The sequence below is a fragment of the Rhincodon typus genome, chromosome 6 (genome assembly GCF_021869965.1).
Source record: "Rhincodon typus isolate 14 chromosome 6, sRhiTyp1.1, whole genome shotgun sequence".
NCBI lineage: Eukaryota > Metazoa > Chordata > Chondrichthyes > Orectolobiformes > Rhincodontidae > Rhincodon > Rhincodon typus.
Window position 1 is genome coordinate 96125584 of NC_063337.1, and position 13401 is coordinate 96138984.

Here is a 13401-nt window from a genome sequence, read left to right on the forward strand (position 1 = left end):
CTGAAGAAGGGTCCAGACCCAAAATGTCAGCTTTCCTGCTCCTCTGATGCTGCCTGGCCTGGTGTATTCATCCAGCTCTACACCTTGTTATCACCTTAATTGGGTGGTGTGTTAGCTGAAGGGTTCAAACTCGTGACCGTTCTGGAACCAAGTACATCCAGAGAAACTGTTACCAATTATGAAAGAATTAAGATTGCAAAGGCACAGATTGAAATTAATTCTTAAAAGAAACAAAAGTGATATGAAGAAAAACCTTTTCACTCTGTGAATAGTTAAAGTCTGTAATGCACTTCCTGAGAGTGAAGTAGAATAGAGCAATCAGAGGGAATCACACGTGTTATCGTAAAAGGAAGACTGTGCAGTGTTAAATGAATCCAAATTAGATGGTGAAGTACAAAGCAAGATGTACATGTTTTTCATTGTTGTTGGGTTCATTCACAGGATGCTCCATTACAGATCTCTGCTTCCTAAGCTCTCACCCTTCTGTGTTCAAGCAGTCCCTTATTTCATACTCTTTGGAGTGCATCAACAAAACTAATAAACAGGTTAACTAATGCTCAGCCCTTATACAGTACAGCAACAAAAAGAAAGTTTTCACAGATACTTATTAATTTAACATGTGACTTTGGGAGCTGATACACTCTGGCCTCTGAGATGCTCACTTGTCACAAACATCCTCAAATGGACACTGCATGCTCCCTTTCCAGAGACACCTGGAGGTGGACGTAACCATCTCCACAGCCCATTGCCTGAACCTGTTCGTGGCCACCTTGGCCAGGCTAAGGAGCAAACCTACAAGTAGGTTCTTTCTTTTGCACTCTACATTCTTAAGTGGACTCTGAACTGGCTGAACAAGCAACTCGATTTTATGCAACTGCTGTAAAGAGTAAAGTAAAACTCGGTGGACCACCTGGCATTGAACTTGGCATTGGAAATGCCAGCGGCAAAACATGACCTGTTGACTGTGCAAAATTCTTTTAACTAATGTCTTGGAGTTGTGCCAAATTTTGGAGTGCTGTCCCACAGACTAATCAAGCAACAGTTTGACATTGTCAAGTATCTTTACTGAAATATGCCTACGTCCCAGACACCACAATCACAATTCTAATATATGATCAACCACAGGTGGCAGCACAGTGGTACAGTCAGGAGGAAGTTGTCCTCAATATTGACTCCAGACACCATGTAGTTTTACTGTATCAGGTCACATATGGGCAAGGAAATTTTCCCATTCCATTTTGACTGAGGAATCAGTACTCCTCCTTGTTTAATATCTACTTGGAAGAAACACTGAAGGTGGCAAGGGCACAGATTGTCCTCTGTGTGGGGAATTTCAGTGTCCATCACCAAGAATGGCTTGCTAGCAGTACAGATTGAGCTGGCTTAGTCCTAAATAAAAGCTTCTAGACAGATGGTGAAGGAACACATTAGGGTAAAATCTACTCATCCTCACCAGTCTATCTGTTACAGATGTATCTGTTCATGACAGTATTGGTAAAAATGACCACCACCCAGTCCTATTCGAGAAGGCAGCTCACCACCACCCACTCACGGGAAATTGGGAAAAGGCAATAAATCTTGGCTTAGTCAGAAATACCCGCATTCTATGAACACCAAAAAAGACTGTACTGTTCTTCTTTGGATGCATGTTCATCTTTCTGTGAAGACTCAAACTGTGTGACTGGGACATGATTCTTATTTTATGGGTATAGTTGTTGATTTAAGGTCAATTTCACTTGATCCTGGTTTAGTCTTTTTTTTTAACTCTATATGTGTTTAAAAGCCTGAAGCCTGATTTTCAGTTTTAAATTTTTATCAAAACCATAGCAAACTGGTCAAATCCCACAGAATCTCTCTGTAGGAAATCATTGGTGTGCATCATAAGGATGCCTGCAATGTTTTTCTTTATGAGACCAGTACAAAATTGTTGGTTCTGTTTTTAGCTGAATGCAATCTACCGCAGGATAGACCTAATTGAGAAATAGAGCACCCTTGATGCATCATTCAAATTATAACAAACTTGTTTAATCTACACCACTTCAGTTCTACCTCATCTATGTCTTTTAGGTAGCTTCAAAAACACTTAAAAATGCTTCAACACTTTAAAAGTGTTCACCTTGTAAAAATACAGCTTTAGTATTAATTGACCTACATTCTCACCAATATGGGGCTAAGAAAGCTAAGAAAAATCATCAAGATCACATTTTCTGCTGTAGGAATGCCAATAAGACAATTATTTGTAGGAACAGAAATAGGTTATCCAGCCTACTGAGTCTGCGCTGCCATTTAGTCACATTATGCTGATTGAATCATCTTCAGCTCCACTTTTCTGCTTTTACCTCATAATCCTTGATTCCGTCACTAACTGAAAACCTATCTGTCTTAGCCTTAAATATACCAACTGACACACTCTCAATAGTCCTTGTGGTAAAGAATTCCACAGATTCGATATGCTCAGAGAAGAAATTCCTCCCTGTCTCTGTCTCAATTGAGAGATTCCTTATTCTGAGATTGTTCTGCCTTGTCCTAGACTCTCCCATAAAGGGAAGTAACCTCTCGACATCTACCCGATCGTTTTATTTTCTATTCTATATGACATCATGCATCATGAAAATCTTACACCTTGAACAGGTTCGAACTTGCCAATGACTTTCCCTGTAATAGTTGCAACCTTCTATTCACTGATTCCTTCTGGTCCATGTGTTACCCTAGCACCAACTTCTGAATGTTATCATTTTGGAAAGTAGTTCTGTTCTCTGCATCAGCATTATTTTGTCTGTCACCATCCATTACGTTATTATTCACACTCTGCTGCTCAGAAGTGTCAGAAATATGAGTATGCGAAGTGCAGAGTGCCTCATCATGTTTCACTAATTACTGAGATACTGAATGATTACAATCAACCCCATTTACCGAAGATGAATGTATACTAAATTTCCATTCAAAGCCGACTAAGCATGGTTTTGCTTCAACGTCATTAATAAAATAGTGACAATATATGCATTTAACATAGAGTTTCAGTTTCATATTGTTTGCTAGACATTCTGTTCTTCAGCCTCCTGCTTTAAAGATGTTGTTGACATGCTTACATTAGTCCCTCTGGCCTTCCTGTCCCTGTCCTCAGTCCCAATTCAAAACCCCATCCTCTGTTCTTACCCTTAAGGTCTGTTTCTGTGATGTCTCTTGTTCTGAACAAGCATTGAGATCGTGAGCTACACCTCGTGGTGAAAATTGGTTGCTGCAGAGCATTTCTGCCACTAGATGGAGCCTGGTCAGTTAAACTTCAGCAGGCGAATGTAATTTTAATATGTATTTACAGTACTTGAACTTAATTTATATTGTATTACTTATATATTTTTAAGTTTACTTTGATTTAAAGATTATTTTGTTTATGACTGTAGTCTTACAGACATATTGTGAGTTTTAAGACAAGTGGCTTTTGCTATTCTCACCAACTGTCCATAAGCAGATTGTTTCCTTTCCCCTTCAAGAAAAATGTGGTGGTGCATTTTCCTCACTCCCTCTGTTTGTGAACTTGATTTTCCAAGGACTGCAACAATGCTGTTATAAAGTTAAATCAGAATTAGGGTTTATTTCAGGCACAGGGGAAATCTTGCAACATAAATGCACTTATAAACATGCAAAGAGATGTGGAATCAGAATGGGCAAAGAGATTATTCAGGTTGTCATGACTTAAGAACAAAACGACCGAGGGACCCCAGTTCATCAATATTCATGTTTTATTTTAAAGTGGAGCCCAAATGTCCAAAGTTGGAGTCAGCAGTTTGGAATTCCTTTACGGGGTTTTGAGCCAAATGTCTGTGGCCCCTTAATTTAAGTGAAACGTCGTGAACAGAACTTCTTGCAATTCTGTTGTATTGGGGTTCTTTCTCTTGGAGACAATTGTCTCTGTAGTAGCTTATACCACAATAGTTTAGCATTCCAGCCTCATCAGGAGGAGCATCTGGCTGTTTTTGACTTCTGGGAGGTTTTCATAAGTTTATTGCTAAGACCAGTCACATGGTTAAAGCATTCACCCTTATTTGGCTATTATAACCTTTTATTCCACTTGGGACTGTAGGCATTAGGAATGTGTGATAATTCAATTTGATAATGTTTTAAAGTTTTTTTTCTGCTGAGAAAGGTCCTATGTACCTAACTGTAAGGTGTTTCTTTCATATTTTCTGATTAAGGAATGCCGACATGTTTTACAGTTTCTCAACGTGCATTTTTCCCCCCAAACAGAAATGTCTGTGGGAACCTAACTTTGGCTTTAACATTGATTCCTGTGGGAGACCATGTTTCACTTAAAGTTGCGATTTTCAGGAATGCGCCTATAACTTTAAATGAGAACTTGCTGGACCTGAATAAACTTGATTACCTGTCAGAGAATTACTGTTTTCCCATCATAACCTTTTAACATTATTTGGACCTTCCCATTCAGTTTAACCCGGTCTTTTGTAGTATACTGAATCCACAGGATTGAGGTTTATTTATGACAGTCTTAGGCAATTAGTAGTATTAGGCTTGTAGTATTTGCACTGACACTCTGTCTTGATGATTACACTTCTCCATGTGTGTAGGGCATTCAAGTATGCAGGAAATGTAGAACTAATTATAGTCTGTTCCAAGCTGAGAGGATCACTCACCACTGAAATTATTTTTGGATTTCTGCATAGACCAACTTATATGGACTAAAGCCCCCAATCATTTGAAGGTAGTTTTTCACAGGGACTGCCTATGCCAGGGTAGATGATAGTTTACAATTATATTGGTCAGCTATTATCTAATGGAACGTATCATCAGTCACTGCACAATTCCTTTTGAAAAGCTGTTTACTGAAGTGTCTTTGAGCTGCAGTGTTCATCACTACAATGTTCATACTTTCACCCCACCCTCCCTACCGTTGGTGTCTAGGAATGTAGATCTTATTCCCAGTCAAGTCCAGTCCCTATATATTTTTCCACAGTCATTCCTTTCTTTGCTATTTATTGCTGTAGATAGACAGACAGAATTCTGCTTATGAGATAACATATGTATGTTTATGAAGTATCTGTTCTTGCCCCATACTTTTAAATCCATAGCCACTGCTTTATTAAAATCTCATTCTAGTAATAGTGTCACAATAGGCCATGATGATATCCTCCAATCCATTGGCATTTCTCATACGTTTCATTAGTTTCTTCAGTAAGTTTTATGTATATATTGTTAACTGCCTCTGCATTCTTACATAGGACTTTTAATTTGTGACAGGAATAATGAGCAAATTTTCAATGTATCTTTAAGCGAATTTGCCTATTTCTCTCAAATTGCTATCACCCCCTGCCACTAGACCTCTTTAACATTTTGATTAGAGATACTAGATTTTGTTAAAGGATACAATAATGTCCTGATTGAGTAATTTGCTGATTTTCTGATTTTCAAAAAACAATTGCTTTATCATGTTTCATGCCTAATTTTATTTGCTCCACCTTTTCATGAGAGACTTGCTCAGCGGGAAGGGTATCTCACTAAATATCATCTTGCAATGGTGATGGATCAGAAACCCTGCAACAGAAAAATTAAGAATTTAAATTCAATGACTGGCAGAGTCCTGTATGAATCTCATGGAATGTTGCATGCATGAATTGTCAGGGAAACTTCAAACAGGGAGAAACTTAACCAAAAGAGATGAGGGGGACTGACTACCTCACCACTCTCACCAGAAAGTCGCTTCTTGCAGGCATGTTTGATTTAGCCTCCAGGAAGACACAATAAAAGGGTTTAAAGAGCTTTTGTTAACCTTTCTGGAGTGGAGTAATGAGATTGAATGCTCTTGTTAGTACCAGTTATTTACGGCATTACCGTCTTTTGAAGAAAACAGTGAAAGAACTATCCCATAGTCACCCTGTGTTATGGGTAAAGACATATCTCGCATAGAGTGCTGCAAACCAGTTGAAGAAAAAAGGGATCAGTACAAAGGAATTTCAGTCACCACACACAAAACCATGGAACTCAAAACTCAACTACCAATAACCTTCACTGCGCCAGCCACAAAGTTCAACTAATTACTGTTCAAGAATATTTCAGAGACTGATCTGTATAAATTTTCTAAACTTTTAACTTCATGAACTCATTTTCCATTTCTAATCTGTATTATGCATTACTAATTCTTTTCAAGTTTAGTCATTAATAAACTCACTTTTCGTTAACTCAAAAAAGCCCTGGTTAAGTTGGCTGTATTTAAAACATAAATTCTTTAAGTCTGGGTGAGGGAAGGAATCCTTTTCAAATTAACCTTGTTGCAACCAACCAAAGGGGTTGGTTACTAAAGAAGGAGAGTAAATTCATCCTTCCTCACCCAAGAGCTTGACTGCTCGGGGTATCCTGTCTGGGACTGTAATGCATTGGGGAACCTCGCCCAGGGTCTGGTCATAACCATCTGTACTAATAAAGTGGGGTTACCTCCAACTACTCTATCAGGATTCACACTTCTTTCATTGACTTTAATGTGTTGTCATCTCTGAATTTGAAGCAAATAGAACTTTAATTTTACCTGACCTTACTTTGAGTGAATCCAACTAATATTTGATCCAATCCATACTACGTATTGTGGATGTGTAACTGTTGATCAGCCTAGCGTAGTTAAATGAATCTGACTAGTACCGTCAATACCAGACTTACTCACCTTGTGACTAGCAATTCCTTCAAACTGATCAAAAACATCATCTGATCAAAAACATCATCTGTTTCTGAACCTTGCATGCTGTGCATCACCTCAGAAATACAGTTGTTCCATTTTGGAAAATTTGCCACATATTAATATTTTGAATCAGATCTGAAACACTTGTCAGTAATTCCCCAGATATTCCTAGGGTGGTACTTCTGTTATTATACTCCATTCCTGCCAGATCTGCCGAAAGGATCTCCATCCTCTTTACTTTTGCCTGCAATTCCTTTGTTCTTTTGATATCAGTGCCTCATATCTGCACAGTCTTGAAATGCTGTGAGCGTTGACTCCTCCATCTTCTGAGATTTCAAAATATACATGATGGTGGCTGGAAATTTTGCTTTTCCATGTTTTTTGTTTAAAGTGTCAGACATCTGATCCAGAATCCTTCTAAGAATCTAACTCCAGTTTAGCCCAGGAGCTGATCCACATGCAACAGTTTACCACAGTTCTGCAATTTGAAAACAAACACTGAACGAGGATTTTCCAGATGGAATTTCTGCATTCTCTTATATTCTTTTATATATAATCACAGATTATATATAATCTATGAAACTGCATATATATTCCCTATGGAATGCCTATCACTGTAAATTTAGCAAGGTCTGACCGTGCCACATACTCATTCGATAGAACATCTTTCGTATACATTTCATTCATAAATTTTAATAGATTACTTGAGTAATCACTTATAAACATAGAAAATAAGGGTGGGAGTAGGCCATTCAGCCCTTTGACCTGCTCAGCCATTCAATATGATCATGGCTGATCATCCAACTCCATACTCTGTTCCTGTTTTCTCCTCGTACTTTTTGATCCTTTAGCCCTAAAAACTATATCTAACTCCTCCTTGAAAACTTTCAATGCTTTGGCCTCAAACTCTTTCTGTGGTAGAGACGCAGGCTCACCAAACTCTGGGTGAAGAAATCTTTCCTCATCTCAAACTTAAATGGCCTACCCCTTATCCTTTGACATGAATTATTAATCTTGCTTAGCAGTTTACCCAAACCTTCCTCAGTAGCCACTGATGAGACTGTAGCTCTGAAGATATTTGCACCTTTTTGTTTTGTTTTTTTTTAAATTATTGAGTGACATTACCAGTGCCATACCTTTTTTTTCTGGTTGGTAAGGATGTAACCTGTATCAACAATAGCTGCTTCATGAGATTCAGAGGGAAGTAACATTGGGTGAAATATTCTGGAGAGCCAATGCAGACACAATAGGCTGAGAGACACCTTCTTTACTGCAATTGTTCTATGTTGCCCATTGACCTGAAAATGTTTGATGTGGTTACCTTATCATTGCATTTCATTTTTTGAACTTTACACTGATCAATGGGTGATTTATGCATTCTGTGATATTTCCTCTATAATATACGCTGCTCAATGTCTATTTACAGGGATATGAGGATTGGCTTCGGCATAAAGCAGACAACGCAGTAAATAACTGTCCTGTTCACGTCATCCAGGATGGCAAAGTAGTTCAAAAACAGAGCAGAAAATTGCAGGTAAAAAAAAAACTGCTTAGGCATCTCTTCAGGTGGTGGGGTGCGTTAGAATTGATGTGGGAGGGTTTGGTTCGAATGGGCAATGCAGGATTTGCTTTTGATAAAAATGTTCATAAAATTGCTGCAGGTTGGAGACATTGTAATGACCAAGGAGAATGAAACTTTTCCATGTGACATGGTCTTCTTGTCTTCGAGCAGTGATGATGGAACATGTTTTGTCACTACAGCCAGCCTAGATGGTGAATCAAGTACTAAGGTAATAAACAGAACAGCTGTATTCTTGCTGCAGAAGCCAGCCTGAGATAGGTGTCTCTCATTTCAATAGTTATAATCCACTCTTAATGTAATTCACTTAGCTGCTTGTTCCACTTCACTCGTGTCTGCTCTGTTCAGAATAATGCTCAAAAATTACTGTTGTTTGCCAATTTTCCTATTCTTCCTGAAGATGCAGTACATTGGCAGATTCACAACTGAGTATAATCCTGTCATTGCACACATGAGCAGTGATCAAGAGCAGGAGTCTCACACTCCAAGAGAAGAGACTTACTTGGCCCATTTGACTTTGTAATCTCATGTAGTTTCACTACTCACCTCGTGTCAACCACAGCTAATCTAATGCTTCACCCCTGCCCCTTACCAAACTCCTCTCCATCTGTATATACCTCTCCACCTCCATCTGTATCTGAAAGAAAAGCTCTTCAACTTCACTTACAAACGCACGCTAGTGGTCTAATTGTTACCCTTTCCTTTAGCATGACATTTCGGCAATTGCTAATCCAATGAAACATTCTCACCTCCAGCTTTGATGCCATAGATCCCATTAAAACATTACTGTTTTTAACTCTGGCCATACCCCTGAAACAACCTTCGTTGCTGCTCATATAAGTTCACAGACCTGAAAGGATATCATGGCTAACTAGTTTAGCTGGATTTGGATAGACCACTAAAGCACTATTTTGCCTATTCTAATCTGCCAATACTTTTCACTGTTACAGCATCATGCTGAAATGCAAAGATAACCCCTGATTTCTTTTCTCAATTGTCAATCATCTTAACTTCCCATCTCTTTTACCCTCACCACTCCCAAATGAGAGCAGCTCATTGATTTCTTTGTAAGTAAGATTTAGAACATCCAATCTGCTGCCGCTTTCATCCTGTGTGCCCATTAGGGCCAACTTTTTCCTAAAGATATCCCCAGCACTTGTGCTTAGCTTGCAATTTTTTTCTGATCTCTCTTGCATATTTCTCTATCTTCTCCTTGACATACATTCCTACTCCTTTGACCCTATTCCTACTAAATTGCTGACCACTCAACGTCCCTTTCTAACTGCATATGGTTAGCTGATGATCAGCTGTTCTGTCTGTTCGGTTTCAGGTTCTTCAAATCTGTCATCATCACACTTCTCCTAAAAATTTTAACCTCTGACCACTTTAATCTACCAACTCACATCTAACTTCCCCTTCCTCTCCAGTTTTTAATTTGCGTAGAAACATGGGAAATATGGGGAAGAAGTAGGCCATTCAGCTCTATCTCATGTTTCTGCTCTCTTCTCATTCCACTTGACATTTTTAGCTTCTAAAAAATGTTTTTTTTCCCGGTTGCTTCCACAGCCTTATTCTTCTCATCTCCGTCCAAAATGAACTACTACGTATCCTGACACTGTGACCCCTTGTTCTGGACTCCCCAGCCAGGGGAAACATCAGCTCAGTCTCTGATCTGTCCAGCCCTGTCAGAATGTTATGTTTCAATGAAATCCCTAAAATCTTTTAAATCCAGTGAATGCAGGCCCAGATTACCCAATTTCCTGCCATCTCATGAATCAATCTGGTGACCTTTTGCTGCACTTGGCAAATATACTTTTCCATAGGTAAGGTGACCAAAATGGCTCATAATACTCCAGGTGTGGGCTCACCAAGGCTTGATGCACCTGCATGCTTGTTTTCAATTACAACTGTCCAAGGACACCCCGATCCTTTTTTACATCAACATTTCCCAATAGATCACCATTCTGTTTTTCCTACTGAAGAAAACAACTTCAAATTCATCCATGTTATACAGCAACTTCTATATTTTTGCCAGCTTACCTCAAAATCGCCCTGAAGCCTCTCTATGTCCTCCTCACCACTCTCATTCCCAGGTAGTTTTATAGTTTTGTAACTTGTAAATATTGCACTGATTCCCTCATCGAAGTTATCACTAATTGTGAATAGCTGGAGCCTGAATAGCTGGAGCCCAAATACTGATCCCTACAATATCTTACTTGTCACCATCTTCCACTCCAAAAAAAATCCTATTTATTCTTATTCTCGTTTTCCTGTCTCTTAACTGATTCTCAATCCATGCCAGTATATTACTCCCAATCCCGTGTGTATTGATTTTGCACAATAACATCTTTTATGGGACTTCATCAAAAGCTTTCTGAAAATCCACTCCTGAGGCTCCCCTGATCTCTTCCACTATTTACCTTCTCAATAAACCTCCCGTAGGTTTGTCAAATCAGATTGCTTTCTATAGATTCATGTTGACTTTGTGTAATCATGTTGATATTTTTTAGCTGCTTTGTTCACGCGTCCTTTATAACATCCTAACTCTTCACAAATCCATGGCCATCTTTCCCCGAACCATGGGTTGAATTTACTGTTTCCAGTCCTGACTCACTTCCTGCCCCAGAACTCAGGTGTGCAAGCTGTAGGATTTCAAGCCCTATGCTCCTGGAAAATGCCACGTAAGGGACTGCGAACTGCCTGTGGAAGTGGAAGTGCCAGTCAGAGCTGAGGTGAATGAGGAAGGAGTGGGCAGCACAAGATGGAGAAACCACAGTTCGTTTTTTTTTTGTTGGCGCGTTTATGTCACTGGCAAACAGCATTTGTTGCACCATTCCAATTGACCTGAAACTGAGTGGCTTTTCATTTCAATGAGCAAGTTGGCCAGGTCAGTTTCAGATGGCAGATTTCCATCTGTAAAGGGCATTAGTAAGCTAGATGAATTTTTACAATTGAACTCCTCTCTGTACTTCCCTAATATCCTTTCCATTTCTCTTTCTATATTCCTCTTGGCTTTGTGGAGTATTAAGCCTCAGTATCAGATTTGGGCTTTCCCCTTTATTTGCCTTATCCTACACTGTATATACTTTTGCTTCAATGTAAAATGATAAAATAAAGTCTTTGTATTACCTTTGTCAATTTTCTGTGAACAAAATAAGGTAACTGTTGCATTTGTAGTGGCTGGCTTCCAGACTATGATTGTAGCAGTTTTTCTTTACACATTTCAGGTGCACAGCTTTTAATTCTGTAAATCACATTCTGGTTTAAGACCAGAAAATCTGATTTTGAGCTAAAGTTTCCTAAAAGCAGTGTTGTCGGGTGATGTACTGTGACATTTAACACTGTTTTTCTCTCCCCACAGATGTTATCTGACCTGCTTGAGCATTTCCAGAATTTTCTATTTTTATGTTTTCTTTTTACATCTTTTTTACATATCACATCATAATTGTTAACCACTGTGTAACCATCAATACTTGTAATGTTACTCAGTGTATTTAATTGGTAATGTTTTGTGCCAAGAATTTTGGATTTGCATTCTGATCATGCAGCATTCAAACCATTTGACATGATGGTTACTTTTTAGAGTCACGTATGACTGATCTTCTCACAATTATTCCCTGCTGATTGAGCAAGCCAGTGACTGAATGTTACACAGTGCAGCAACATAGTTGAGGAAAATTTTGGATAGAATTTTTACCTCAGGCAGGCCCAATGTCAGACAGCAGACATTTCAGATTCACATTTCTTCCTACAGACTTATCAAGCTGTTCAAGATACGAAAGCTTTGCGAACTGAGGCAGAAGTGGACACCTTGAATGCCAGCATTGAATGTGAACAGCCGCAGCCTGATCTTTACAAGTGAGTCTCAGAATGGATGTCAAATCTCAGTGCAGGCAAGGGTTGGTGTGTGTCTGTTCTTGCCCAGACCTACAGTAACTTTCGTATCCTGTTGTTGGATTACTTAGTGATGTTTGGAATGTTAATCTGACAACTTGAAGCTCATGTTCTCATTTGGTTAATAAGCTGCTGCTCTGGTTATTGATCTCTCAGTTCATACACTCACACACTGCAGCATTATTGCACACTTTTCAAATGACATTCCACCTGCATATGATTATATAACATTTTACTACATTCCAACAAGTCAAAACTCTTTATACCTCCTCTTCCTGTAACCTTTTATATCTTGCTCAGTCTAATTCTGCTCTCCTGATCACTTTCCGTACCTTTTTAATTTCCCACCCATTTAAACCTACTGATCTGCTCTTACCCAACATCCTCTGACAAACTACCTGGTGTAATCTCTGTCACTTTCCCACTCCCTATCTTTTTCCAGAATTTTTTTGAAGACAAATTAGTGTCTAACTTGGTTGTGTTTTTGATAAGAGAGCAGAGAGCGTTCATGAGAGTAATGCAATTGATGTGGTCTACCTGGATTTACGAAAGGTGTTTAATACAAAAAAAATTGTCACATAATTGGCTTGCCAGCAAAGTTGCTCCTCATTGTATAAAAGGTATACTGACAACTATTAGTAGCTAAAGGAATACAAAGTTAACTGAGTGAGAGGAAATATGGAATAGTGGTGAATAATTGCTTTTTGGTCTGGAGCAACAGCAACCTGTATATAGTACTTCGATGTGATGAAACATTCCAAGACGTTTCAAAGGAGCATCACAAACCAAAATGACATTGAACCATACAAGGAGACAAAAGGTCAGAAGTGTGGCCAAAGTAGGTATTATGGAGTGACTTAAAGGAGGAAGGTGAAGCGTAGATGGAGCAAGGTATGCAGCCAGACCTCCCCCACCCCCAGAGGCCAACACCATTATGCTGCTTTTCTTGATATATATTAACATACTAGATGGGTGTACAAGATTAAATTCAATATGAGCAGGTGACACCAAACTTGGAAATATTGTGAACTATAAGGAGAATAGTCATAGACTGCAAGACAACATGGACAGTTTGATGTAATAGACAAACGTGAGGCAGATTAAATTTAACACAGAAATGTGCGATGTGTAACATTTTGGTAGCAAAAACAAGGATATGCAACATAACTCAAGGGTATAATTTCAAAGAAGTTCAGAAACAAGAGAGACCTGAGTGTATTTCTGCACAAATCATTGAAGATGGCAG

The 13401-nt window shown here is 38.8% G+C and overlaps 1 protein-coding gene across 2 annotated transcripts in view; it reads left to right on the top strand.

The window, feature by feature from the left end:
* Positions 1-13401, top strand: part of LOC109913709 (phospholipid-transporting ATPase IH) — an 87653-nt gene that overhangs the window by 48386 nt on the left and 25866 nt on the right. For both annotated transcript variants that reach the window (XM_048598033.1, XM_048598032.1), the window contains exons 4-6: positions 8109-8216; positions 8344-8472; positions 12016-12119. In XM_048598033.1, the coding sequence (XP_048453990.1) occupies positions 8109-8216; positions 8344-8472; positions 12016-12119 (341 nt within the window). The remainder of the gene's footprint in view (positions 1-8108; positions 8217-8343; positions 8473-12015; positions 12120-13401) is intronic.